This window comes from Gekko japonicus, unplaced genomic scaffold (assembly GCF_001447785.1).
Source record: "Gekko japonicus isolate JY-2015 unplaced genomic scaffold, Gekko_japonicus_V1.1 scaffold964, whole genome shotgun sequence".
In the NCBI taxonomy this organism is placed as follows: domain Eukaryota; kingdom Metazoa; phylum Chordata; class Lepidosauria; order Squamata; family Gekkonidae; genus Gekko; species Gekko japonicus.
The window spans coordinates 324,121-351,196 of NW_015164214.1; the positions used below are offsets into that span (position 1 = coordinate 324,121).

The 27,076-nt window shown below is 45.7% G+C and overlaps 1 protein-coding gene across 1 annotated transcript in view; it reads left to right on the top strand.

The window, feature by feature from the left end:
• SLC1A3 (solute carrier family 1 (glial high affinity glutamate transporter), member 3) overlaps nt 1-27,076 on the top strand; it is a 77,722-nt gene that overhangs the window by 17,866 nt on the left and 32,780 nt on the right. The window contains exon 2 of the mRNA XM_015408475.1: nt 6,894-7,031. Coding sequence (XP_015263961.1) covers nt 6,894-7,031 — 138 coding nt within the window. The remainder of the gene's footprint in view (nt 1-6,893; nt 7,032-27,076) is intronic.

A 27,076-nucleotide genomic window follows, 5' to 3' on the forward strand; every position in this document is an offset into this window, starting at 1 on the left:
CCCCCCCCCACCTGGAGAGTAAGATGCAGGAGTCTTTGCAGCCTGAACCTACATATTCGTAGAGGCAGCCATTTTGAAACATACAGGGGTCATTTGGGGGGGGACGCGGGGGGACGCCATCCCCCCGGGTGAGGTGCGGGAGGGCGGGGCCTGGAGCTCCCTGCTGGTGCCCGCTGGAGGTCGCCGCCAGCTGTGGGAAGGACACACTTCCGGTGATGTCAGGGGGTGTGGCATATGCTAATGAGTTATGCTAATGAGTCCCCCTAGCTCTTTTTCTACGAAATGACCCCTGGAAACATACATCCAGTAGAGGACTTCACTGGAAAGATCATGGAGGTTCCTTCATAACTTGGGGTTCCTTCATAACTATCCATGTATCCCATCAGTATCCCCTTTTCTCAGAGGTGGGGGGGAGAACAGGGGAAAAGGAATGAATGTGGGCAACTGAAGGAATCAGCAAGTGTGCAAGGTCAACAGGTCAGGTGGCAGATGTTCATATATCCACACTTGGTCCATAGGCTGCCAGTTGTCTTCTTCTGATTTAGACCCCTCTTGGATCTTTTCTTAGAAGAGCTGAGCTTTGGAACTATCCCAGAAGTGATGAGCATTAGAGGTTCTCAACCAGTAGCATCTCTGTTACTCTGTTTCTCCGTTTGCCTTACCTTACTTTGAATCTCAGTCCACTTCCCACAGCAGTGTTCCCTCTAAGCTGAGGTAGTGTGAGCTAGCTCACAGTTTTTTAGCCTCCGGCTCACACATTTTTGTCTTAGCACAGGAAGGATGCCCTCAGAGCAAACTAATTTATGCAGTAGCCAAATCGCTTGCTCACAACTTTAATGCCAGTAGATCACAAAGTAGAGTTTTTGCTCACAAGACTCCAGAGCTTAGAGGGAGCATTGCTTCCCAGGGAGGTGGGAACACGTGGGCGGGCGGGCAAGAAGGGGTCCTGGTAGTGGCCCATGGCCCCGCAAAACTGGCACCTCACCTGCTATGATCATCACAATCTTCAAGTTGTTGCTTAAGTCCACTGTTGGGATAACCTTGCCATCTAGAAAAGGGATTCCTTGCAGTCTTCCTTTTGAAACAACTCCTGGAAATCCCACATCCCAGCAGCTGGTTTGCCATCTCTTAGCCATTTTTGCAGAGCTGGAGTTTGCTTCATTGCACTTCAATACCTCTACATACCCTTCGCTGGATATCCTTTAGTATCATGTAAAGTTAACATGGCATACTTTAAAAATAACAAAAAAACAATAATATATAAGTCAAATATAACCCAGACAGAAGTAAGGATGCAAACTTTTATACCTAACCACCAAAAGAGATAAATTACGAAACTGACTCTTGAGATGTATACTATTTTGGATTATTGTGTTTTTAACACGCGTTTATTTATTTTTTTATTTTTTATTTTTTAAATACATTTATTTTCATATTTTCATTTCACAAAGATATGTACATATATTCATTTAATACTTATACATTTCTTATTGTAAAATGTCCCTTTCTCTTTTATCATCCATTATCTGTTACTAGCAAGTTCTCAAAATCTACTGTATCTTCTTCAACTTCAGCCATTTGTAGATTACTTCCCATCTGCCCCAAATAAGTTCCTCTGGTTTGTTCTGTAATGTCATACTTCAAATATATGTTGGAGATGCAGTAGGAACATAGGATCATACCTCCACATTTGGTGGAGGTGTGACAAAATACAAACCTTTTGGAAAAAAATATCTAAAATCTTCTCAGACATACTTAAAATTAATATGCCATTAACACCAGAAACGTATTTATTAAATATGATTCCGGATACAATAAAGAACCACAAACACATAATAGTATATTTACTAACAGCAGCAAGAATTCTCATAGCAAAGCAAGAGAGCTTAAACAGAAGATCCTGGAAATAGCTGAAATGGACAAACTGAGTTTAACACGCGTTTATTAAACAAAACTAAAAATGTCTTGTGGTGCTGCCTAAATACCTCAAAGTAGTTCAGCGGAAATATTTGAGAGTGGGGGGGGGGGAGAATCAGTAAATCACTTAACTTGGTTTAAATTCTCTGTTTGTGCATTTTGTACATGCATACAAACATAAAACATACAAACCGGTCTGTTTTAGTTTTAAACTGCAATTTCCCTTTAATGAACAATACTCCAGGAAAAATTAGGTATTTGGAATTTCTTTATCATTTGAAAACATGTGCTTTCCCCATCCTTTTACAGAATGTTTGCTTCTCTCCCCCCCCCCCATGTGAAAGGTCAAGGGAAAACCTGTATAACAGCTTGGGGGGATTTCTTTTGAGGCTTTGTTCCATTGAAGGGCTCATAAATGATGTGGAAATGTGAAACCCTTGCTGAGAAGTTGCTCCAGATGCAGCCGCTCCACATCTGACCCTGCAGGGGTACTTCTTGTGTTATTATCAATTACCCTGGATTCTCAGTGAAATATAGCTGAGCAAAATGTACCATGTGTCTTGCAGAGTCTGCTTTGGAGTTTGAAGCTTTTGGGGGCAGTTTGATCGGTAACACTGCATGCGGATTCACAGATTTATGTACGCTACTTGATCATCATTTTTTTCACTCACATTCGATGACAGATGAGGGATGTTGTATCACCACATGATGTAATTGGGAAGAGATGGACATACACGTGTGGACACAACTTTAAGAATGGGATGGTGTTTGTGTCATCTGGCTGTAAACATCAAATGAAAGTTATCTAACCAAGTTTGGATTTAAAAACATATATATAATTGCTTTATCCTGAGTAGGGCCACTGGCCTATCAAGGTCAGCATTATTTACTGTTTTGACTGGCAGCTGTCCTCCGAGGTGAAGGACTTTAACAACTGGTGCTTTTAACTGGAGATGCCAGGGCTTGAACTTGGGACCTTCTGCATGCAAAGCAGATAGAAGAAGAAGAAGAAGAGATTGGATTTATACCCTGCCCTCCACTCCCCAGAGGAGTCTCAGAGCGGCTTACAATCTCCTTCCCCTTCCCCTCCCCACAACAGACACCCTGTGAGATGGGTGGGGCTGAGAGAACTCTGACACAAACGGCTCTTTTTCAAGGACAGCTGTGCCAGAGCTTGTGACTGACCCAAGGTCACATCAGCAGGTGCAAGTGGAGGAGTGGGGAATCAAACCCGGTTCTCCCAGATTAGAGTCCGCACACTTAACCACTACACCCAGGGCTCTAGTCGGGGGGGAGCTCTCAGGTACGGAGCTCCGGAAGAGAACCTCTAGGGGGCGGGGCGGTCACGTGGTGAAGCCCCGCCCCCTTCTTTACCCCGCCCTCTGCTTTGATCCTCATTCCGTTTGGGAATGAGGATGAAGCAGGAGGGTAAGTAGCCGGGCTTTCTGACACACTTCCGGTGATGTCAGGGGGCGTGGCATATGCAAATAAGTTATGCTAATGAGTTATGCTAATGAGCTCCGGCAGCTCTTTTTCTACAACAAGACCCCTGACTACACCAAACTGGCTTCCAACACTACAAACTCTGTCTTTGAGCCACAACCCCATCTTTCAGTGTGCTCCTACTTTCTATGTTGCAATGATTTAGAAGTGATGTGCTGTTAAGATTAAAAGGTGTTGTTACTGTCATGCGACGGACTCTAATCTGGAGAACCAGGTTTGATTCCCCACTTCGCCACATGCAGCCAACTGGGTAACCTTGGATCAGTCACAGTTTTCTCAGAGCTGTTCTCTCGAGAGCAGTCCTCTCAGAGCTCTCTCAGCTCCATCTACCTCACAGGGAGTCTGTTGTGGGGAGAGTAAGGGAAGGAGATTGTAAGCTGCTCTGAGACTCTGAGAGAAAGGTGGGGTATAAGTCCAACTCTTCTCCTTCTTTTCCGTGGGTGCAGTCTTGTACCTGCCAACCACACACGCTTCCAGCAACTTCAAATTATCCTGGCCCAGCAAGGAGCCTGTTCAAGGGAGGGTTTATGTACAGGGTTTCACGTCCTTAACCATGAAATCCCAAAGAGTTTTCTCTGTATTGGTCAGCCCTGCATTTCAAAGCTTTTTTTGCAGAGATGCTCTGGAAGGGAAAAGGCAGGAACCTGTGGGGGGAGGGGGATGCATGGAGGAATGCAGAATCCAGCATCCCCACCTGAACTTCCAGCACACAAACTTTTTCTATGTAGAAAAATGCTTCCCCTGCCCACAGTGAGAGTTTTCTGCATATCGGTGCCATCTTTGGATCCTGTCCAAGGCACCAACGCACACTCACAAAGCATCTTCTGTGCTATCTGACAAGGCACGGCGATCACACATGGGAACTGAGTCAGCACAGGAGGCAGGATCCCACTGTGTGGAAGCAGAAGAGAAGTTTTCCTTAACTCTATTCAGGGGTCATTTCATAGAAAAACAGGTGCAAAAGTTCATTAGCATAACTTATTATCCAACACTCTGTGTCACACACTGGTATTTCTGGCCACTGTGTGACACAGAGTGTTGGACTGGATGGGCCTTTCGCCTGATCCAACATTGGCGTCTCTTATGTTCTTATGTTCTTAACATATTTACATATGCCACACCCCCTGACATCACCAGAAGTGTGTCAGAAGGCAACACCCACCGCTCAGGCTCCACTGGACTGTTTTGGATTGTTAGCTATTGGGGGGGGGACATGCAGATCTGTCCTCACAGAGGAGGGAGAGCTTGTACCTGAATAAAACTTGGTCTTAAAGGTGCCACTGGACTGTTTTGGATTGCCAGCAATGGGAGGGGGGAACGTGCATATCTGCCCCCACAGAGGAGGGAGAGCTTGTACCTGAAGGTGGGATGGGGGGGCTCTGCAGCTTATGGGGCTCTTGTTCCTTATGGCCCAACTGAGGGCTGCTGGGAGCAGGGGGCGGGGCTTGTTGCATGTGCCCGCCCCCTGGGCTCCTTACTGCCGGAGTTTCGCTCCTGTGCGCTCCAGCAGGAAATGACCCCTGACTCTATTCCATTTGCACAAGATCTCCCGAAAGATCAAGTGCTGATTTTTTGTTTCATATCAGGGCTGGTATGTGCAAAACCCAAAAAAGGTCATTTGATGCTGTCACTGTCATCTGACTGGGAGGTGCAAAGATGATTTGATTAAAGGCCATTATCCAGGCAGGGGGCAGTTTGCTGAAAGATACCTTGCACTATATCATGTAAAGGCTGAAATACCAGGTAGGATATGGTCAAATGAACATAGTGCAAGGGATATTTGTGTTTCCACTTGCACACGAACCCTTGCACAAGTGGAAACATTTCATAGGATCCCACCTAGAAGTATGAGCTGGTACGGCACAGTGATAGTGGCGACCCTGTCGGGTTCTCAAGGCAAGAGGCAAACAGCGGCGGTTTGCCATTGCCTGCCTCGGTATAGTAAACCTGGAATTCCTTGATGGTCTCCCATCCATGTACTAACCAGGCCCGACCCTGCTTAGCTTCCGAGAGCTGATGAAATCAGGCCACCCTGGGCCATCCAGGTCAACAACAAAATACTGGTAAGAAAATGGCTGAAGATGTAGCTCTAATCTTTTGCTTCAGTTCCCCTGTGGGAGGCAATACTGGTGAGAAATGTAAGTTCCTTCCGTGCCTGGTTATTGCACAATCACTCACAGCGGTTCCTTCTTGGAGAAAAACAGGAGCAAATGCAACACAGACACGTCCTCAAGGGCATTCCAAGTTGATATGCACGACCACCCTGCTTGGGGCAGCCAGGCTGATGTACAAAATGTCAAGTTCTGCTCACAAGTCTGGCGACTCACTCACCAGGAGAAGGGAACCACTACAGACGGACAAAGGAAAACATCCATGCTATGTAGCAGGGCAGGTCATGAGTGTGGTGACCTTTGGTGACTGGCTATTCAAGTGAAAACAAAAGGTACCTCAAGCAAATGAAGGCTTCTGTGAGAGTCCCTCCTCAGGGACAAGGCCCTCCTGAATGAATGGATTTAGAGCTTATCTGTACCGGGGGCAAACTGTTTGTTTCCTCTTTCCAGAAATCCCTGGGACTGGTCTTGCAGGTGGGGCAGGAAACTAGGGACTTCTAACAGAATTTTTAGCTCCTGCACAAAAATACAATTGCCAGGGAACCCTTGGCCACTGTATCACTGATTTTTTTCTAACGTAGGCATAAAGTTGCCTTGTTCCAAAGCTGACCATTGGCCCTTTTGTTCAGTGCTGCCTGCTCAGTACCGTCTGGCTTGGCCTGGATTGTCCGGGCTAGCGTGATCTCAAGATCTCAGAAGCTAAGCAGGGTCAGCCCTGGTTAGTACTTGGAGGGGAGACCACCAAGGAAGTCCATGGTTGCTATGCAGAGGCAGGCAATGGCCCATCCACCTCTGTTCATCTCTTGCCTTGAAAACCCTACGGGGTCACCGTAAGTCAGCTGTACCTTGACGGCGCTTTCAACCAACACCATCAGTCCAGATGGATAACCATACTCCAGGGACTCAGGCAGAAATCTTTCCCGGCCCTGTTGATATCATTTAGGAGATGGCCAGGATCAAACCTAGGACCTTGTGTTTTCAAAGTATGTACTTTACCACTGAGCCACGATGCCTGAAGTTCTGCCGTGCTGTCAGATAGTGCTGCCAACCTCCAGGTGGCATCTGGAGACCTCCTGGGATTACAACTGATCTCCGGGCAATAGAGATCAGTTCACATGGAGAAAATGGCTGCTATGGAAGGTAGACTCAATGGCCTTGTGCCCTGCTGAGGTTCCTCAACAAACTCCGCTTTCCCCAGACTCTGTCTCCAAAATCTCCAGGTATTTCCCCACTCAGGGCTGCCAGTCCTACTCAGGATCTAACTGAGACGTCTATTCCATTGCAGCTGTCTCAGCTCCATGTTACAATTTATGTTATTTTATTTATTGTTTGAAGTGGCTCATTGTTCTTCTTTCTTTACAGGAATCATCCTTGGATTTTGTCTCCGGTCGTACCACATGAGCTACCGAGAAGTGAAATACTTTTCCTTTCCTGGAGAACTCTTAATGAGAATGCTACAGATGTTGGTCTTGCCTCTCATAGTGTCCAGCTTAGTGACAGGTACAGAAGTCAGCTTCTCATTCCTGGATTTTGTTGGTGCTGTTGTGATTAAAGTTCTGTATTCTTTTTTTTTAGTACACGTGTCGATAAAGAGATTGTGACAGAGAATATAGAAAAATAAATGCTCCACACTTTGCATATGTGAAGGGTAACAGCGACGTTTTCGGCCCAATTGCCGTCGCTATTTTATGAGCAACTGCAGAAGAAACTACAAATAGTGGGCCAAAATATTTTCACCAATGGACAGTCCCAAAACTAAGAAGAGCTTTTGCTTTGGCAAGAATGAACATTCGTCCCTTGGCAGTTTTGGCCCTGGGTGATCACCTAGGTGTACCTAGTGGATTGGCTGCTCCTGTGTTCAGGCAGCATTGTGATATAAAGTGTGATATAAACATGGGGGTTGTTTTGCTATCTTCTGGACATGGAGGGGGTAGGGCGTAGTTGTGAATTTCCTGCATTGTACAGGTGGTTGGATTAGATGACCCTGTAGGTCCCTTCCAACTCTATGATTCTAGGATTCTACAAACATAGATTGGTGTGTTTTCTCTGGCCCCCTGAAAACTGTTTGGAGAATGAATGAATGAGTGAATGAATGAGTGAGTGAGTGAGTGAATGAATGAATGAATGAATGAATGAATGAATGTATATAGTGCTTTCTGGGTTCAAAGCACCCCATGTATCTTATAACTTACCATTGGTCTGAAGAACATTGTAGGTAAATGATTAATCAGAATTTGCCAGTTTAAGCATATTTCTCCTATGTAAAAAAAAAAACCCAACCTGCATTGGCTACTTGTATTTTTCCAGGCACAAAGGCATTTCTGGATGCCTGCTCAGATTGCCAGACCCCTAGAGAGATGTGAGGTACCTTCACTATTTTAATTTTGGTTCTCCAAGTTTTTCAGCATAGACTGATTTTTCTGCCACTGCATTTCGTCTGATTTGTGTATCGAACTGTCTTCATGTTATGCTTTCCTATTTCTTTTCCTTTTTTCTTTTGTCGTTCCACCCCCCCTTCCAGCCATTTTTTTGCTTGATATTTTTATTGTGTGCTGTTTTGGGGGCTTTTTGAAGGAGAAAAGTGCCTTGGAAATGCTTACTAGAGCAACCTTGAGCAGATCTACTCAAAATCCTACTGTAATTCCAGGGGTTCCCCAAGTCCCACCTGGAGACTGGCATCCATAACATAAGCAAAGTGTGAACAAACTGTTAGAGGATTATTGCTTTAGGTTTGGTATTGGAGTCTGGGTGGGTGAGCATAGAGAGTTCTATTGTTTCCATGTACTAAACTAGCAGTAGCAAGTAACTTGTGTTCATCCAGTGTGTAGTGTGAACCGAAGAGAATGCAAGATTCCAAGCACTTTCCTGATTGTTGTGCCTATATCCTCAATAAACCCAGTCTACAGTGACCCGGGCACTAGATGAATAATTGTAAAACACCAAGTAGTAACTGAGTTTGGGTGTGGTTTATGAGAACCAGTGGTAGGAGACGAGTCAGCGGTCAGGGTTTATGGATTTTATTAATACCCCCCCTCCTTAATCCAAGGGCTAATTTGAATAGTATTAGAGATCAGCATGGCCAAATTTTCAATTTCGTTTCCTTGCTACAGAGTTTCAAAATTATCTCAGAATTTGCTAGACATCCTTGGGAGAGAGCCAACCTTTTACTGATGACTCAAGAAACTCAAACTCAACATTTCAACCAAGCATTCCTAGAAGGCAGAAATGGAGATGGGTTTGGACAGCAATAAGTAAATTAGGAGCTATACGGACTTTGCATATTCTTCTAGTCAGTTTGCTATTTTGGTAGGGCTTTGAATGTTTGGGCTCATAATGAGCAGTTGCTCCATGTATTAAAATTCTCATCTGCTCTGCATAACTTAAAATTCAACAATATTCTTTTTAAAAAAACACTTTCCCTTTCATGTGGTCCCCCACACACACACACCTTCAATATCACTGGGTTTTTTGGCAGTCATGGTCTTCTACATTCCTGTCTAAACCTTCTGACCTTCATCCCACCCCCTTGTAACTGAAACATACACAAAAAACCCAGCTTCCTGCCACATGGTTGCATGACCCGAAGGCACATCTTTTTGCATTGAGACAGTGAGGTGTTCATTCTAGTAGTTCTCTTTCATTTTTAACATTTTTAATTTGGGGGGGAATGACTGATTTTAGAAAAACAAGAACGTAACAAGAGCTTTGCCGATCATACCAGCATGCTTGAAAAATGACATAAGTGACTTTGAAGTTATCAACCTTCGAACTGTTTCAGCAGCCTGGAGATTTATTTGAGCAAAAATAATGGAAAACAGAAGCAGCACAGAGCTGCCACAGATTTTACTAATATCTGTAAAAACATTGTTGAATTAAAACATTCATGTTTAGAAAGTTTGGAAATATAATGTGTAGTTCACATCTAAAGCAAAATCAAATCACTTTCCTCAAAACAGCTAAGTGTTATTTAGAACACGTTGGCCCCAGTCACATGGAGGATTTGCCACGCTACAGGCATGAATGTCAGGCGGATTTTCGAGGCGTGATCACACCGCAACATCTGGGAAGTGTAGTGCACCCGTGGCCAACCCATAGCATCCGGCCGAAGATGCGCAGTAAAAAAAGTACCTCGGAAAGTGCACTAGTATCTGGAAAACGCGTGGCAAGGGCGGGCGTCTGATCGCGGGAGCGCTAGTATCCCGTGGCATCTGGCGCCCGTCCACATCCCATCGCAAACCAGATGTTTTTCATAAGCGCATGCGCACAAACACGTAACTGAAAGTAGTGCTGCTCCGCGGAACTGCGCATGTGCACAAACACGAAACACTTGCCGTGCCACTTCTTTGCCACGCTCCAGCATCGCCGTGTGATCGCTAGCTAACAGCCTAAGTGCAAAGACTCGGGGGGGCATGTGATCGGGCTACCACGCTTTATTTTGCTCCAGGGTGAACAGCCACGCCTTCCCCCCGCGTTATCTGGCCCGTGTGACCGGGGCCATTGTTTATTTTTGGTTGCAGTCTACTTGGTTCAGTTATGAAGAAAGGTGAAATGAATTTCTTATGACTCTTTTAGTTGGTCTTAGCTCCAATAGAGGATACAAAGCAGGGAAAGGGTTTAAAAAATTCCCTACGCCATAGACCCAACCAAAATTGAAGGTTCCCCATGGCAATTATTACAAAAACAAGGAATAAGGCCCATTGTGGAAATAAATACAATGAGCTCTAGAAAGAGGCTCTGGGCGGGTGCCCTGGCCTTGGGCACTCAGTGTCAATTTGCTGTGGTGACTTCAGCAGGGTATAATGGAGATTGGCAACCATGATTCCCCAGGAGGAAATGACTGGTTTGGAGGGTGAAGTATGGCATTGTACCTGTCTGAGGTCCCACCCCTCTTCAAGCCCCACCCTCTCCAGGCTCTACCCCGCAAATCTCCAGGAATTTCACAACCTAAAGTTGACAACTCTATCTCCTTCATAGCCAACCATCAACCTGCCATTATCTGCCCCTCTGGCTTCAGTTTTCCATCTCCTCCCCCTCCCTGTAGCCTCTACCTAGGAAAAGTACAGTCTTTCTCTGCAGTGGGGACCAAAGCAGCTTACATCATTCTCTTCCCCTTTCGATCTACACAACAACCCTATGAGGTAGGTTAGGCTGAAAGTCTGTGAGTGGTCCGAAATCACCCAATCAGCTTCCACAGCAAGAACCTGGGTCTGGCAGACCCTGCTCTGAAGTGCTAACTGCTATGTCACACTCGCTGTCATAGGGGAGCCACCTCAGCAGAGTATAATGACACAGAGTCCAGCATTTTCCCCCGGGGGAACTGATCTCTGCCATCTGGAGAGCCGTTGTAATTATGAGTGATTTCCAGCCCTCACCTAGAAATTGGCAGTAGTGGTTCCCCAGAAGGTAAACTACAGAATGGTTTGACGGCCAGTGGATTACCTCAGTAGCAAGCCAGCCATGGAGGAGCTAAGCAGGAGAAGTGGCAGCTGTAGAAGCCTCTTCCTGAGCAGGAAACAGCCATTTCAGTTGCCAGCCAGACGTGGAGGAGTGAAACAGCAGCAGTAGAAGTGTCTTCATCAGGAGAGACAATCGTTTTGGCAGTTTATTTAGACAGGGAAGAGTGACCAAACTGGCAGTGGACGGGGGAGAGGAGCGGACCCAGCACCCAGCCAATGGCACAAGAGTACTCTTCATTGGCATTTGACGGGCCAATGGCTGATTGAGCACACAGCCAATGGGAGAGCTGGAAAATGCCAATATGCTAGGGCTCAGGAGATCAATTCATAAATTTTCCAATGTCATTTCTAGATTGATCTTTCTTTATCTCTAAGGCATTGGAAATGTCAGTCTCTCAAATGCCAGCGGGAGGAGATGGGGATGTGTAATTATGCTGGTGCACAAGGGCTGCCAGGTCTGGGTTGGAAAATATCTGGACATTTTGGGGGGTGGAGCCTGAGGAGAGTGGGGTGATCCAGGGAACTGATCTCTGTAGTCTGGAGTTGAGATGTAATTCCGGGGGATCCCCAGGTCCCATCTGGAAGCTGGCATCCATAGGACTTCAGTGGGGTATAATGTCATAGAATTCACCTTCCAACAAAGCCATTTTCTCCAGCAGAACTGATCTCTGCTGCCTGGAAATCATTTCGAATCCAAGGAGTTCTCCAGACACCACCTGGAGGTTGGCAAACCTAACCCCTGCCCTCAACCAGGTGTAAAAACTAAAAATCCAGGCTCCTTCCCTGGCTTTAATACCTTTCCCAAACCTTTTCTTTCTTGCTCCCACTCAGTCCAGTCTAATTATCCATCCTACATAGTCATCACCAACTAAAATACTTCTTGTCAATATCAGTATCATTAGCCCATCATAACTATGAAGAGCAGGGGCTCAGCTTAACAACTTTCATTGAGGCAGGGTATCCGAAGTGTCTTAAGACATCAGCAGTTTCATCGATCTGACTGCCGCTTGTGACACAGTCTGGAGGGATGGTCCGCTGTACAAGTTTTTACAAGTTTCCCCCTGCAGAACATTATTTCAGCTCCTAAATAACGTGCTAAGCGATGGAACTTTCCAAATAATTATGGGTCAGTCAGTCAACAAGCAGAAGAAACTGAATAATGGTTGACCCCAGGGCTCGGTCCTCACTCCAGCTCTTTTCAATCTATACATCTCTGATGTTTCTGAGATGATATCCAGGAAGTTTGCTTATGCCAATGACATGGTGATTGCAGTAAGATGCAAATCAATTGATAGGACTGAGGAAATACTGACAAGGGACTTCGAAATTTTGGCAGACTGCTACCGTAAATGGCAACTTGCCCCAAGTTCAGGAAAAACAGAATGCTCTTATTTCCAACCGTGGATTGAATGTCTACCTTAATGGGACCCGACTTATACACAACCATACACCCAAGCAATGCTCTTTCTAAGCTGTGGAGTCTTCTGAGCAAAAATTCTTTTTTGTGAGCTACTGGGATTAAAGTTGTGAGCAAGCAATTTGGCTACTGCATAAATTAATTTGCTCTGGAGCCATTCTTCCTGAGCGGAGACAAAAATGTGTGAGCCAGAGGCTAAAAAACTGTGAGCTAGCTCACACTAACTCAGCTTAGAGGGAACACTGCACCCAGGGGTCCTTTCCTGCAGGAGCACACAGGAGCAGAGCTCCAGCAGTAAAGAGCCCAGGGGGTGGGCATATGCAATAAGCCCCACCCCCTGCTCCCAGCAGCCCTCAGTCAGAGCAAGAAGCAGCCAGGTAAGTTGCGGAGCCCCCCCCCCCCGGCCCAAAACAGTCCAGTGGCACCTTTAAAACCAAGTTTTATTCAGGTACAAGCTCTCCCTCCTCTGCGAGGACCGATCTGCATGTTCCCCCCCCACCCCCCAATAGCTAGCAATCCAAAACAGTCCAGTGGAGCCTGAGCGGTGGGTATTGCCTTCTGACACACTTCCGGTGATGTCAGGGGGTGTGGCATATGCAAATAAGTTGTGCTAATAAGTTATGCTAATGAGCTCCTGCACCTCTTTTTCTACGAAATGACCCCTGACGGCACCTAAGTATGTTGGCATTACCCTGGACAGGACCTTGAGCTAGAAACAACATCTTACCAATGTAGTAGGGAAAATATGCACGCGAAACAACATTCTCCAAAAATTATGTGGTACAACTTGGGGTGGGTCTGCTACAACACTTATATGCTCAGTTTGGGGGCTGGTGTATAGTACTGTGGAATATGGTGCTTCAGTGTGGCTCAACAGCCCCCATGTCCACAAACTTGATGTCCAACTCAATACAACAATGAGAATCATCAGCGGATGTATTAAACCCACTCCAACCTATTTGGCTACCCATGTTGTGCCACATCGCTACCCTCCCTCTCCGAAGACAAGATGCTCTTCTTTGTGAATAAAGAAATATCATGGAAAACAGAGTTGCCTGTTCGCAAAGACATGGCTGATGGGGGCCTATCCAGGCCAGGCTAAGATCCTGACACTCAGCAATAAGATCTGCACAAATCCTGCAATCACAAAATTTTGATCTAGGGAATGAATGATTGTGAACATGGATGCAATCAGTTCTACCTAATATCCATAACCTGATAAACACCAACAAGAGACCCACAGGATCTGAATTGCCACATAAAGCATAGAATATGAACAGGCTTTGGCAGTTGTACAGACCTGTTGTTTAAAAGGGGCAAAATACCAGGACCCGAATACGATTGTGGTGGAGGACGCCAAATTGCTTTCCATCTGTCACAGGAATGTGAGTGTCATACTTTCCAGGGAGATGTGACGGAGCTCTTTGAACTCTCCCCAGCCATGATTGAATGGATTGAACAATTAGATATTAGTATTTGGGGGGATTGCCCAATTGGTTTGCATACTCGTATCAACTTGTTTACATATTTTATATTATTATATGCTTCCTGTATGTAATGCTGCCATACAATAAATAAAATAAATAAGCTGTTGAAGAAAAAAAATGCTAGATGACATTTACAAATTCATGGTCATTTGGAAACATCACAGATTTACCAACTGAATTCCCTCAAGTTTTTATTATGAGTGTAGGGTTGCATACTGATCACGGTTACACCTGCTTTCTTGCACCAGTACATTGGTACAGATTTTCTTCATTTAATCTTGATGAATCAAGTCAGAATTACAGCCTCTTCTCTCTGCAAGAGCCTCGATTGCTAGACCACATCCCGGGTTTTTGCAAACTAGTTAGTACTTCATAAATCACTTTGCAAACTATTTTAGTAACTAACTTGCTTTAAAGCTTTATGGAATTTGAATACTGTTGCAATAGGATCTTGTTCAAAGATGAAAATGCCGGATATAAAAAAATATTTGTATTTCTACAGTATTACGGTACCATGCTATGGGATATTTTTTTCCCCTTCCTTTACTTCCACTTGCTGTCTTATATAGATGATTTACTGACCAAGAAAGGGGATCTAGAGTTTGTATTGGTGTTAAGTCTTCGGTAGAAACTACTGAGCTTTTCTTTTTCTGTGTAATTTATTCGGCTCTGAGAAGAAAATTTCTGGATCTTCACCTGAATAATACTGTTCACCAATGCTCCCTCTAAGCTGTGGAGTCTTGTGAGCAAAAATTCTACTTTGTGAGCTACTGGCATTAAAGTTGTGAGCGAACGATTTGGCTGATGCATTACTCTGGAGCCATCCTTCCTGAGTGAAGAAAAAAATGCATGAGCCAGAGGCTAAACAACTGTGAGCTAGCTCACACTAACTCAGCTTAGAGGGAACACTGCTGTTCACTCTTCTAACTATCATTTAATGACTTTGTTAGCAAGCCTGGATTTTGATATAACATTAGATGTGTGCAAATATATAGCTGCTGCAATTAAATGTCATTTGTTTTTAATGAATTTTGAACAGCAATAGCTTTTTTGTTATATTGCTGTCTTCTTCTGGTCGAACAGCCTGCTGGCTTTAAGAACTCGATGGGATTCCAAATAAATAAATAAATACAGTAATACCAGAGCTGTATTACAAAATTAAATACCAAGTGCTTTGGAAAGTGGAATTTGCAAACCTTGACCACCGCAACCCTAGGTTGCAGATCAGCTATATCAGGACAGTTTTTACAGATCTTCTGTGTTACTTAAAATTCATTTTACTACACAGCAGTTGCAAGATATCTGATCTAGAGTTTTGCAAACAGGCTATGAAAAAAGAAGAATAGCTCAGAATCCGCAAACCAAAAGCCAAATCTGTTTTTCAGTCTTTAGAAGGGCACTATTAAGTACCTTAGGTCATATCTGCATTGCAGTTGAATGCCCAGGTAAGAGTTCTATCCGTTTTATATGCAGGTTTATCACTTGGTCTGCTTTTTGTGAGAACTAGGTCTTAATCGCCCTCTGGATTTTCAGAACCAGCAGGTATGCAGCAGAAAGTCAGATTACTCAGAGACCAATTCTTTGTGGTGTATGCTCTGGCTAAAGTTACTATGGCCTAGATGTTAGACTTTTGTTTGTGTTATTTAAACCCTAGTGTATTATGCATGTTATGATTTGATGAGATAAGAGTGACCAGATCTGGGTGAATTCCAATTCCACTAAAATAACCGTCAGGTTTATAATTGACTTCATCGGGATTTTAATCACACTCTTTGAATTTATTTGTTTCAACAATGTGTGTGGATCAATGGATACCCAAGCTGGATTACAATTTATAAAGAACCTACAACTCTTCTGGAATAGAAAGATACAAGAAATGTGGCTTCATGTGAAGTGTGAGTCGCAGGGCACGTGGAGATCTCCCACTATAACAATTGATCTCCAAGTGACCAAGATCAGACCAATAAAATGGCTGCTTTGCGGGATGGACTCTGTGGCATTATAACTTGCTGAGATCCCTCCCCAAACCCTGCCCTGCCCAGGCTTTATCCTCAAAATCTCTGGGAATTTCCCAACCCAGAGCTGGCAACCCAAAGGGACTCCCCATTCTTCTCCTGGTAGTGAAGTGACATGCTGAGGCCACTGTGGTCTTCAAGCGTGTTCCTGCACTTATATGGCTACAGTGACATCAGTGAGAATCAGAGAGACCCTGTTGTAATGCCATTGTGGAACTGACTAACCCCAGTCTCAAGTCCCTTGTACACAGCAGGATGCTGTATGAACATATCAGGATGCAGAACGATATGAATATAAGAGGTGGCACACTGGATCCAACTAGAAATCCATCTGCTCTGGCATCATGTTTCACACAGTGGCCAACCAGCTGGAGACCACAAAAGCCAAGTCCCTCCCCCTCCTACGTTGCCCCCTGGCATTGGTGCTCAGAGGTTTACTGCCTCTGAATGTGAAAGTTCCCTTTAGCTATCGTGGCTAGTAGCCAGTGATGGACCTATCCTCCATGAATCTGTCTAGTTGTCTTTTAAGGCCGTCTAAAAGCTAGTGGTCGAGGTCATCACTGTGTCAATTGGCAGGGAATTCCACAATTTAGGTACTCATTGAGTAAAGTTTGGTGTAGTGGTTAAGTGCGTGGACTCTAATCTGGGAGAACCGGGGTTTATTCCCCACTCCTCCACTTGCACCTGGCTGGATGACCTTGGGCAAGCTGTAGTTCTGATAAGAGCTGTTCTTGAAAAAGAGCAGTTTCTGTCAAGAGCTCTCTCAGCCCCACCTACCTCACATGGTGTCTATTGTGGGGAGGGGAAGGGAAAGGAGTTTGTAAGCCGCTCTGAGACACCTTTGAGTAGTGAAAGGTGGGGCATAAATCCAATCTCTTCTTCTTCTAAAGAAGTCTTTCCTTTTGTTGGTCCCTACTCTATTGCCCCTCAACTCTTCCTCAAAGGAAAAATTTTCCAGTCCCTTGATCTTCTTAGTTCCCACACACACACACTTTTTCCAGCTCTGCAGTATCTTCTTTAAGAAGAAGAAGAAGAAGAGATTGGATTTATACCCCGCCCTTCACTACCCGAAGGAGTCTCAGAGCGGCTTACAAACTCCTTTCCCTTCCCCTCCCCACAACAGACACCCTAAGTAGGTGGGGCTGAGAGAGCTCTTGACAGAAACTGCTCTTTCTCAAGGACAGCTGTGCCAGAGCTTGTGACTAACCCAAGGTCACATCAGCAGGTGCAAGTGGAGGAGTGGGGAATCAAACCCGGTTCTCCCAGATTAGAGTCTGCACACTTAACCACTACACCAAACTGACTGCAATCAGAACTATATATAGTACTCCACATGTTGCTGAACCACAAATCTGTGCAAGGGCATTACAATCAGGAGTGTGGATTTGGATATCCCCAAGCCACTGTTTCAGGTTGGGTTGGGGATCTCCAAAATGACCCCAAACACTTCCAAAATTCTGAAAGTAATGAAAACTTGTCTCCTGAATGTTGGGAGTATCTCTATTTCAGGAGCAGGGAGGGAGAGAGAAGAAGCTGCCCCCAGCCATCAGCTGTTAGTCATAAGAACATAAGAGACGCCAATGTTGAATCAGGCCAAAGGCCCATCTAGTCCAACACTCTGTCACACAGTGGCCAAAAATACCAGGTGCCATCAGGAGGTCCACCAGTGGGCCAGGACATTAGAAGCCCTCCCAAGCACCAAGAAGACAGAGCATCACTTGCCCCAGAGCCCCTATCTATACCTTGTGGCTAATAGCCACTGATGGACCTCTGCTCCATATGCCTATCTAATTCCCTTTTGAAGCCGTCCATGCTTGTAGCCACCACCACTTCCTGTGGAGATGTAGTCTGCATCTCCCCTTTCTTTAAATGTTAAAGGACCATTATTTTGTATGGGAAGACCTGGCTTCCTCCAATCGAAGAAGAAGAAGAAGAAGAAGAAGAAGAAGAAGAAGAAGAAGAAGAAGAAGAAGAAGAAGAAGAAGAAGAAGAAGAAGAAGAAGAAGAAGAAGAAGAAGAACCGCCCTTCACTACCCGAAGGAGTCTCAGAGCAGCTTACAGTCTCCTTTCCCTTCCCCTCCCCACAATAGACACCCTGTGAGGTAGGTGGGGCTGAGAGAGCTCTCTCAAGAACTGCATTTTCCAGAACAGCTCTGAGATAAATGTGACCCAGGGTCACACCAGCAGCTGCATGTGGAGGAGTGGGGAATCAAACCATGTAAAAGCAGCCAATATGGAAACAAAAAAGGGCAAAAGGGGCATATTTATTTATTTATTTATTTTTAGATTTATATCCCGCCCTCCCAACGGCTGAGGGCGGCTAACATACGGCAAAGCCGGGTTGAATAGATAAAATACAGTAAAACAAAACAGCATTAAAAAACAGTAAAACCATACAATATTTAAGGTGCTCTAATCTCTTCCTATATATAAATCACCCAAGATGGGAACAGTGATCCCAGTTCGGCCCTAGTAGGGGCAAACTTCACATCTCGGGGGCCTGGAACTTCCAGGAGGTGGAGACTCCCCGATCTTAGTGCTCTTGGGGGAACATACAGGGAGAGGTGGTCCTTCAGGTAAGCCGGACCCCGGCCATTCAGGGCTTTAAAGGTGAGAAGCGAATCCGGTATGCTATCGGCAGCCAGTGCAGCGCTTGCAGCACAGGCTGGATGTGATCTCGCCTAGAGAGGCTCATCAACAGCCTGGCCGCAGCATTCTGCACTAGCTGCAGCTTCCGGATTTGCAACAGAGGCAGCCCTAAGTAGAGAGCGTTACAGTAGTCTAGCCTCGAGATAACCGTCACCAGGTCTTCATGGTCAAGGTAGGGGACCAACTGCCGAGCCAGCCGCACATGATAAAAGGCCGCCTTGGTAGTGGTTGCCACCTGGGCCTCCATCGTTAACGAGGGGTCCAGGAGCACCCCCAAACTCCTAACCTCCCGTGCAGGTGCCAATGGCACCCCGTCGAAGGCCGGGAGAGGGAGCCTCAACCCCAAACCGGTCCAACTCAGGCCCAGGACCTCCGTCTTTGCCGGGTTTAATTTCAACCTGCTCAGTCTGAGCCAACCAGCCACAGCTTGTAATGCACGATGAAGGTCATCGGGATCAGAGTCCGTCTGGCCGCCTAACATCAGATAGAGCTGGGTATCATCAGCATATTGATGACACCCCAGCCCACACCTCTGGGCAATCTGGGCGAGGGGGCACATATAGATGTTGAACAACATAGGGGATGACACAGCTCCCTGGGGCACCCCACCCTCAAGGGGGTACCTTTGGGATCGCTGGTCCCCAATCGCCACCCTCTGTCCCCAACCTTGAAGAAAAGAGGCAAACCATTGAAGGGCAAGCCCCTGAATCCCCACGTCGGCGAGGCGGTGGGCCAGCAACTGGTGGTCAACCGTGTCAAATGCAGCCAACAAATCTAACAACACCAGTGCCGCCATACCACCTCGATCCAGATGCCTACAGAGATCGTCCGTCAGAGCAACCAGCACCATCTCTGTCCCGTGACCCGGGCAAAAACCGGACTGGAAGGGATCGAGGATGGAAGCCTCATCCAGGTAACCCTGTAGCTGTGACGCCACCGCCCACTCAGTGAGTTTGCCCAAATAGGGCAAATTGGAGACCAGCTGATAGTTGGCCAATTCAGCCGGGTCCAAAGATTGCTTTTTCAAGAGAGGGTGGACCATTGCTTCCTTAAGTGCTCCGGGGAACCGTCCCTCTATGAGGGACTTGTTGACAAACTCCCGCAGTGCACCTTGAAACCCCTCATGGCCAGCTTTAATAAGCCAGGAGGGGCACGGTTCCAGGTTGCATGTGGTTGGGCGCACCGATACAAGTAGGCTGTCAGCTTCCTCCAGGCTGAGCAGGTCAAAACTCACTAAACCTGGCACCAAAGACGTGCAAGGGGCCTCAAGTTCCCTAACTGTATCAATTGTGGTGTGGAGGTCGCAGCGGAGAGCCAAGACTTTATCTGCAAAGTAGCTCGTGGATGCCTCGCAGCCTAAATCCAATTCCCTAGCATTTTGCCTGCCCTGAGGCAGAGCTGTCAAAGACCGAATCACACTAAATAATTGGGCCGGGTGTGAGCTAGCAGATGCAATCGAGGTCGCATAGAACTCTTTCTTTGCGGCCTTGACTGCCATCTCATAGGATTTCATAAACGTCCTATAGGATGTTCTTGACTCTTCGTCGTGAGCATGGCGCCACCGTCTCTCTAGCCGTCTCAGTTCTCGCTTCAGCCACCGCAACTCCTGGGTATACCCAGGGTATACCTGCAACTCCTGGGTATACCATATCTGTCCACCCCTGGTAATAACCAGGCCCTCACCAGGGTGGCCCAAGCTAGCCCGGTCTCATCCAATCTCAGAAGCTAAGCAGGCTTGGCCCTGGTTAGTACTTGGATGGGAGACCGCCAAAGAAGTCCAGCATTGCTACACAGAGACAGGCAATGGCCAACCACCTCTGGCCATCTCTTGCCTTGAAAACCCTATAGCATTGCCATAGGTCAGCTGACTGTTCCCTGGATAATGAAGCTCAAATACTTTGGCCACAAAATGAGAAGGGAGCACTCACTGGAGAAGACCCTGATGCTGGGAAAGATGGGAGGTCAAAGAAGACGGGGACGGCAAAGGATGAGATGGTTAGACAGTGTCATAGATGCAACGAACATGAAATTGAGCAAACTTCAGAGGACAGCGGAAGACAGGAGGGCCTGGCAGGAGCTGGTCCATGGGGTCGCGAAGAGTCGGACTCGACTGTGCGACTGAACAACAACAACAAAGGTCAGCTTCACCTAGGCAGCACTTTCCACCATCACTAATAACCAGTGCAAGCCCTAAGAGCAAAAGACAGAAAGAGAGCTCCTCTTTATGCCAGAGAGAGGACCTTGTTGGTTGTGGCACCAAAATTATGGAACTCACTTCTGCCCACTTGTATCACTGCGGTAGACTTTGGTGGGGGTGAAGACTTTTCTTGTTTCATCTGACATTCCCTCAGTGTCTCACTCCTTCCTTCCTTACATTCTGAACTTGTGTTCCATACATGTATTTTATGGCTTGGCTTTAATTGGTTTTTATGATATACTTTTTATAATGGTCTCGTTGTAACTGAGAACCACTTTGCTGGCCCTGTTTGGGCAGACAGGTAATAACTGGGGACTGTCTCTTTCCAATCTAGAATGTACGGGGGCTCCGAATATTGTTCCCGGGAAAGGCAGCCCGTGTACCATTTCTGGTGCTCAGTTCATGGCACTCTTCATGAAGTGTCCCATCCTTCAGTCCCATTACCCATGTCTGAGATAGGGTTGCCAAATGGGGGTGGGGGGCGGGGAATCCCCCGCTTCGGAGGCCCAATTTCCGCCGTGGCAGAATTGGGCCCCGGGGGGGACTCCGCCCCTGAAGCTGCGTCACCCGTCGCTCACGTTGGGGGCGTGGCCCACATCGTTGGGGAACCATATGGCTTTCCCCCCAACGATCTAGTCCACGCCCCCAACGTGAGCACGTAGCACGTCACTTCCTGTGACGTGCTGCCGGCGCGTCTGCGCAAAGCATGCACACGCATCCTTCTAGAACTCCCGGACCCCGGCGAGGCTCCCCCGCTCCGAGGGGTGAGTCAACTTGGCAACCCTAGTCTGAGAGCATGTATCCAACAGTGAAAAAAACCCCTCAAATTCTGTATAGCCTCCCCCTCTCTGCCTGAAGGATTTCCCTATTGAGAAACATCTTGATATTATCACTGACTTTCTTCTGGGACTGTCTGGGAAGAATGCTGTAGCTCCTGGTGACAGCGCTTTCAACAAAACCATGAACTTTGACCCACCTTTCCAGGGGTCAGAATGCTATGGCTGATAGCTGGAAGTCTGGCTTACAACACTATGGGGTGACCTCTGCCTGAAGCAACAGGGCCTTAACAGTGTGTTTGCAGAAGAATGCAGTCTCACTGGTTTCCATCTGCAAATATAGTCATCCAGCGAAATTAGGTCCTAGTTTTGGGGAGCAATAACTCTATTTGGGGACATGCTGCATGATTAATGAGCAGCCGCTGCATCGCTGAGAGCAACGGAGCTGGAAGTTCCTGATTTGTACCTTGTCTCAACCCTGAACTTCTTGGGTGGCCTTAACCAAGCCATTCAGCATCAGGCACTTATCTGTGAATGGCAAAAATGTCAGCCTTACAGGGTTGTTGTGAAGATTACTGAGATCATGTGTGGCACACACTGTCTGTGGACCAAAGCATTATATAAAATGAGACATTGTGCCAACACTGGTTTTAAAAATGTCAGTGTACAAATCCATGCCCAGACCCTGTGCACTCTGGCTAGGTATTTTGTTGTTGGCGATGGAGAGTGCTATAAAGTCAAAGCCGACTCTCGGCAACCTTATATTTATTTATTTATTTATTATTTCAACTTTTACCCTGCCCTCCCCGCTGAGGCAGGTTCAGGGTGGCTTACATAAAACCCAGTAAAAACAATATGCATCACAGTTTAAAATACACAATAAAATACACAATGCACAATAAGCAATGCAATATGTCAATGGCAATCCAAATGTAGTAAAGTGCGTTTAGAACACGTTTGGCAGTGCATCCCCTCCAGGAAGCTTCAGCTGGAAAGAGGTCGGTCCAGGGCATAGCTGTTTTCAAGGCATAGGGTTTTCAAGGCAAGAGACATTCAGAGGTGGCTTGCCACACTTGCCTCTGCGTAGCAACCCTGGATTTCCTTGGTGGTTTCCCATCCGGGTGCTAATGAGGGCCAACCCAGGTTAGCTTTCGAGATCTAACAAGATCCGGGTAGCCTTCGGCCATCCGAGTCAGGGCAGGGATTTTGTTGGAGGGGAGATAATGGACTTTGACAAATAAACTTAACTCTCTTGGCGGCCAATATGTTGTTTACATGCATGGTTTACTCTGCGTGTGTTATTTTTATTCAGATATTTACTGGGATATTTTTGCACCACCTCTGTATCTGGCACAACCGGGTGGTGTGGCTGACTTGAGAAGTCACTGCGATGAACTTGCTTCTAAGTAAATGGAAGTCGTGTTACACTTTTATTTTGATGTTAGGAAAGCCATCAACTGCACAGTCCTTTTTTCCTGAAGCTGGGCCTCTGATTGTAGGTGTTTCCCACCCGCCCATCTCAAGCACCAATTTCTGTGAAGGGGCAACTTTAAACCTATTTGAGAGGGGAAGTTGGATTGCTCTCATAAAAGAGGATGCTAATTTAAATGTCTTGGACATAATAGGATGGTCTTTTTATGTCTCTGTTTAAGCAGGTATCAGCTGTGTTTTGTTACAGATTTTTTTTTTGCGCCGCTTTTCTCTGTGCTCCTGTGTTTCTGAATCTTGGCGCTGGGACAGTAAGGCCTTTGTGCTCCCACATCACAATGAGGCAACCCAAGAGAAAGAGCCTTGGTCCGGGGCCGTCAGCTGTTACTAATCACTGTTCTATGGCTTGCTGTGACTCTCCGCAACTCCCTACCTCCTGCTCTGGTTAGCACACATAAAGAAGATAAATTACTCCCTTAATTTCCCTTCAAAAAAGCAGATTGTTTGGCGCATTCCAATACTCTGAGCAAAAGACGGAATCATGTGAAGAGTTAAAATTGGTATCTAAACAGACTCCACAGCGGGATCCTGCCCTGGCAGATGCAAGGAACAGGAAACGGACCGCGTGCTGGGCATCCAGAAATCCTTTGTTGCTTTGCACTTGCCAAATCTGAGTCTACAGATCAGTTGCAGTCTGAAGGACATGGAGTCTGGAGTTGACTCCAAGCCAAGGCTCACCAGGACTTAGCTGCAGAATTTGGTTTCACTACCAGAGCTCACATAAGTAATAATAAAGAAGAAAGTCCAACTGAGCACAGACAAAGCATCTTGCATAGGCTGTCAAACAACCATGATTAGCTCTCAGAATCTGGGGTTGGAAGAAGAAGAAGAAGAAGAAATTGGATTTATACCCCGCCCTTCACTACCCAAAGGTGTCTCAGAGCGGCTTACAAACTCCTTTCCCTTCCCCTCCCCACAACAGACACCCTGTGAGGTGGGTGGGGCTGAGAGAACTCTTGACACAAACTGCTCTTTTTCAAGAACAGCTCTTACGGCTTGCCCAAGGTCATCCAGCCAGGTGCAAGTGGAGCAGTGGGGAATCAAACCTGGTTCTCCCAGATTAGAGTCCGCGCACTTAACCACTACACCAAACTTAGACCCTTAGGGTCAAAAGGGTCTTTGAGGTCTTGACTGCTGTTGTTTATAATCCGCCTATGAAGGACTGAAATGTGGCCCAAATAGATATATTCCTTTATCAATTTTACTGGAGATCTCCATACAAACAATTCATATGTTTTCAGAGAGACTTTGGAATGCTCTCTCACTTGAGGCTTGCCCTGGTGCCCATCTTTTGGGTGCCAGGCCAGAACATTTCCATTTATTTATTTACATTGTTTGTAATCCACCTTTCTTACTTGGACTCAAGGCAGATTACACAGAGTGAGTCAGTACAATCAACAGATGGTATATTCAATAAACAATGCAATAGGATTAGAGGGATATAACCAATAGAGATGGGCATGAACCAGGAAAATGTGGTTCAGTTCGTGCTTCATGGCATTTCCGATTCATGAACCACAGACTGTCATGAACTTTTAGCTGATGGTATATTCAATAAACAATGCAACAGGATTAGAGGGATATAACCAATAGAGTTGGGCATGATCCAGGAAAATGTGGTTCAGTTTATGCTTCATGGCATTTCCGGTTCGCGAACCACAGACTGTCATGAACTTTTAGCTGCCAAACAAACTGGTTTGGTTTGTGAGGGTTGTGATGTGATAGAACAGTCCCCCAGCATGCTAAAGACACCAAACTGACAAGTGATCTCCAGCTCACTCTCTTCTACCTGCCCTATGAGTTTAGTGAGGATTGGATTTATGGGGTCTAAGTTACAGCCCACCAAAGAAGGTGCCCCCAAGAAAATGCTTTCTAGGGAAAAGACAGGCACAGGTTTAGGAGGTTCAGGAGTGTATAGAATGGATCCTGTGCAAGCTGGAGACACCAAAGTCACAGGGGACTTCCTCCCATGCTCCTCTACATGTCCTCCAAGTTCTGCCTCCCCTTTTGCTTTGATGTTTGGTAAACATTTAGACCAAGTAGAGATAGTCTGTCTGGAAATGTATCTGTTCATGAACTGCCACAAACAGCTTGAAAGTTCATGGAAAGTTTGTGCCAGTTCACTTGCCACAAACTTCAGTTCTCGAACCATGAACTGCTCAAAATTCATCATGAAGTTTAGTTCATGGGCCAATTCATACCCATCCCTAATAACCAACCAAAAGTCTAAAAACAGAACTGAAGCAAAGCATAAGTATTAACATTACATATTAAACGATGCAGATTACACTACAGGATCCCAATTTGAACAAACTAATAATTTTTCTAAGTAAATTTGTGAATCATTTAGTACAGTGAAAGTCTATTGCCTGCATAAAAAAGCCCTTTTTGGGGATATAAGGTCTTAAGTGCCAAAGCTTCTTTCATCAGGTGTCTGATAAAGGGAGCTTTGACTCTCAAAAGCTTGTACCCCCAAAACTTTGTTGATCTCAAAGGTGCTACTTAACTCTAATCTAGCTGCTCATATTACAGCTTTCCCCCACAACTGATGAGTTTCCTTCCATTATAACCCTGTTGATTTGCATCTACATTAGCCATAATGCAAAGGAACTCCAGTATACAAATCAACTAGCTTCAGACAAGAGGTTTCCACTCACTGCCAAATGAGACTTTTATCCTCTCCTAGCCCATTTATGCACAATGGAGCTGTCAATTTCATTCTCCAAAGTGCGGCTCTCGTTTCATTAAAGAGCAATTTGATAAGAGTTTCTCCTCCTTCCCTACATGTTTTCAAACACTGAATGGCCACTAAATAGAATATTCTTTTATTGAACATGAATTACAGAAAAGCAAACCTCCTGTAGCCTTGAAGTGCATTCAGTGGCCTTGAGGCAGTCACTGGATGCTTCCATATAGAAGTTTTGCTCATGTTTAGAATCCACACAAGAGCAGGGGGGTTTTGGACCAGCCATATGACATCATCTCCAAATTGCCCATTCTGTCAGATAGGTCAAAGTCCCACCTTTTTCTTGAAAGCTACCCTTCCCCTTTAAATCTAGTTGGAGTGTTCACTGATCCAGTAACTGATTATCAGGACCCTTGGGACACTGACCTTTTCTACACGCTGGTGTTACTCCTGATTTTCTTGGGAGTCAATCCACAAGCATTGGAACTGGTTTGGGCAGGGTTCTTCAACATGTCTGCCCTCCCCGTGCATTTTTACAGTTATGCAGTCAGTTTGTTTTCTTCTGCACGTGACTTAAATAATGAGGATTTTCAAGGGAGGGTGCTGTCATCATTGGTGTTGTTATCAGTGGCACCATAGCATCCCCCTTATTTTTTTAAAAAAAAATGGCTTTAGAATATCAATATAACACCATGTACAGATAGTTTAATTAGGTTCTATGAATTCCCAGCTTGCATTAAGGTTTGACAGTGATGACAGTCCAGTCATTGAAAAGTGGTCTGGAGGTGGGTGGGAGTAGTCAGGACAAAGAAAAATGATAGAAATGCCACACACACAAAAAAGCTGTCTCAAAATCAGCTCCCAGAAAAAGATTGGGGTAAAAGTGGTTTCCTAAAAGAAATCAACCCTGACTGTTCCCTGGAAGGCCAGATACTGAAACTGAAGCTCAAATACTTTGGCCACCCAATGAGAAGGGAGCACTCACTGGAGAAGACCCTGATGCTGGGAAAGATTGAAGGTCAAAGAAGACGGGGACGGCAAAGGATGAGATGGTTAGACAGTGTCATAGATGCAACAAACATGAAGTTGAGCAAACTTCAGAGGACGGTGGAAGACCGGAAGGCCTGGTGTGATCTGGTCCATGGGGTCGCGAAGAGTCGGACTCGACTGTGCGACTGAACAACAATAACAACAAAAGTGGTTTCAAAAGAGCCAGAAAAAAACCAGGCAAAACAAAAAGTAATATCTTAACTAAAGGCACAGGAATGCAATGCAGAAAACTCTCCTTATATATAATTGAGTAGTGGTCCCACAACGTTCTATGCACTCCAAAATCAGTTGGCTCCGTGATGTGTCAATCACAAGGTGTCTCTA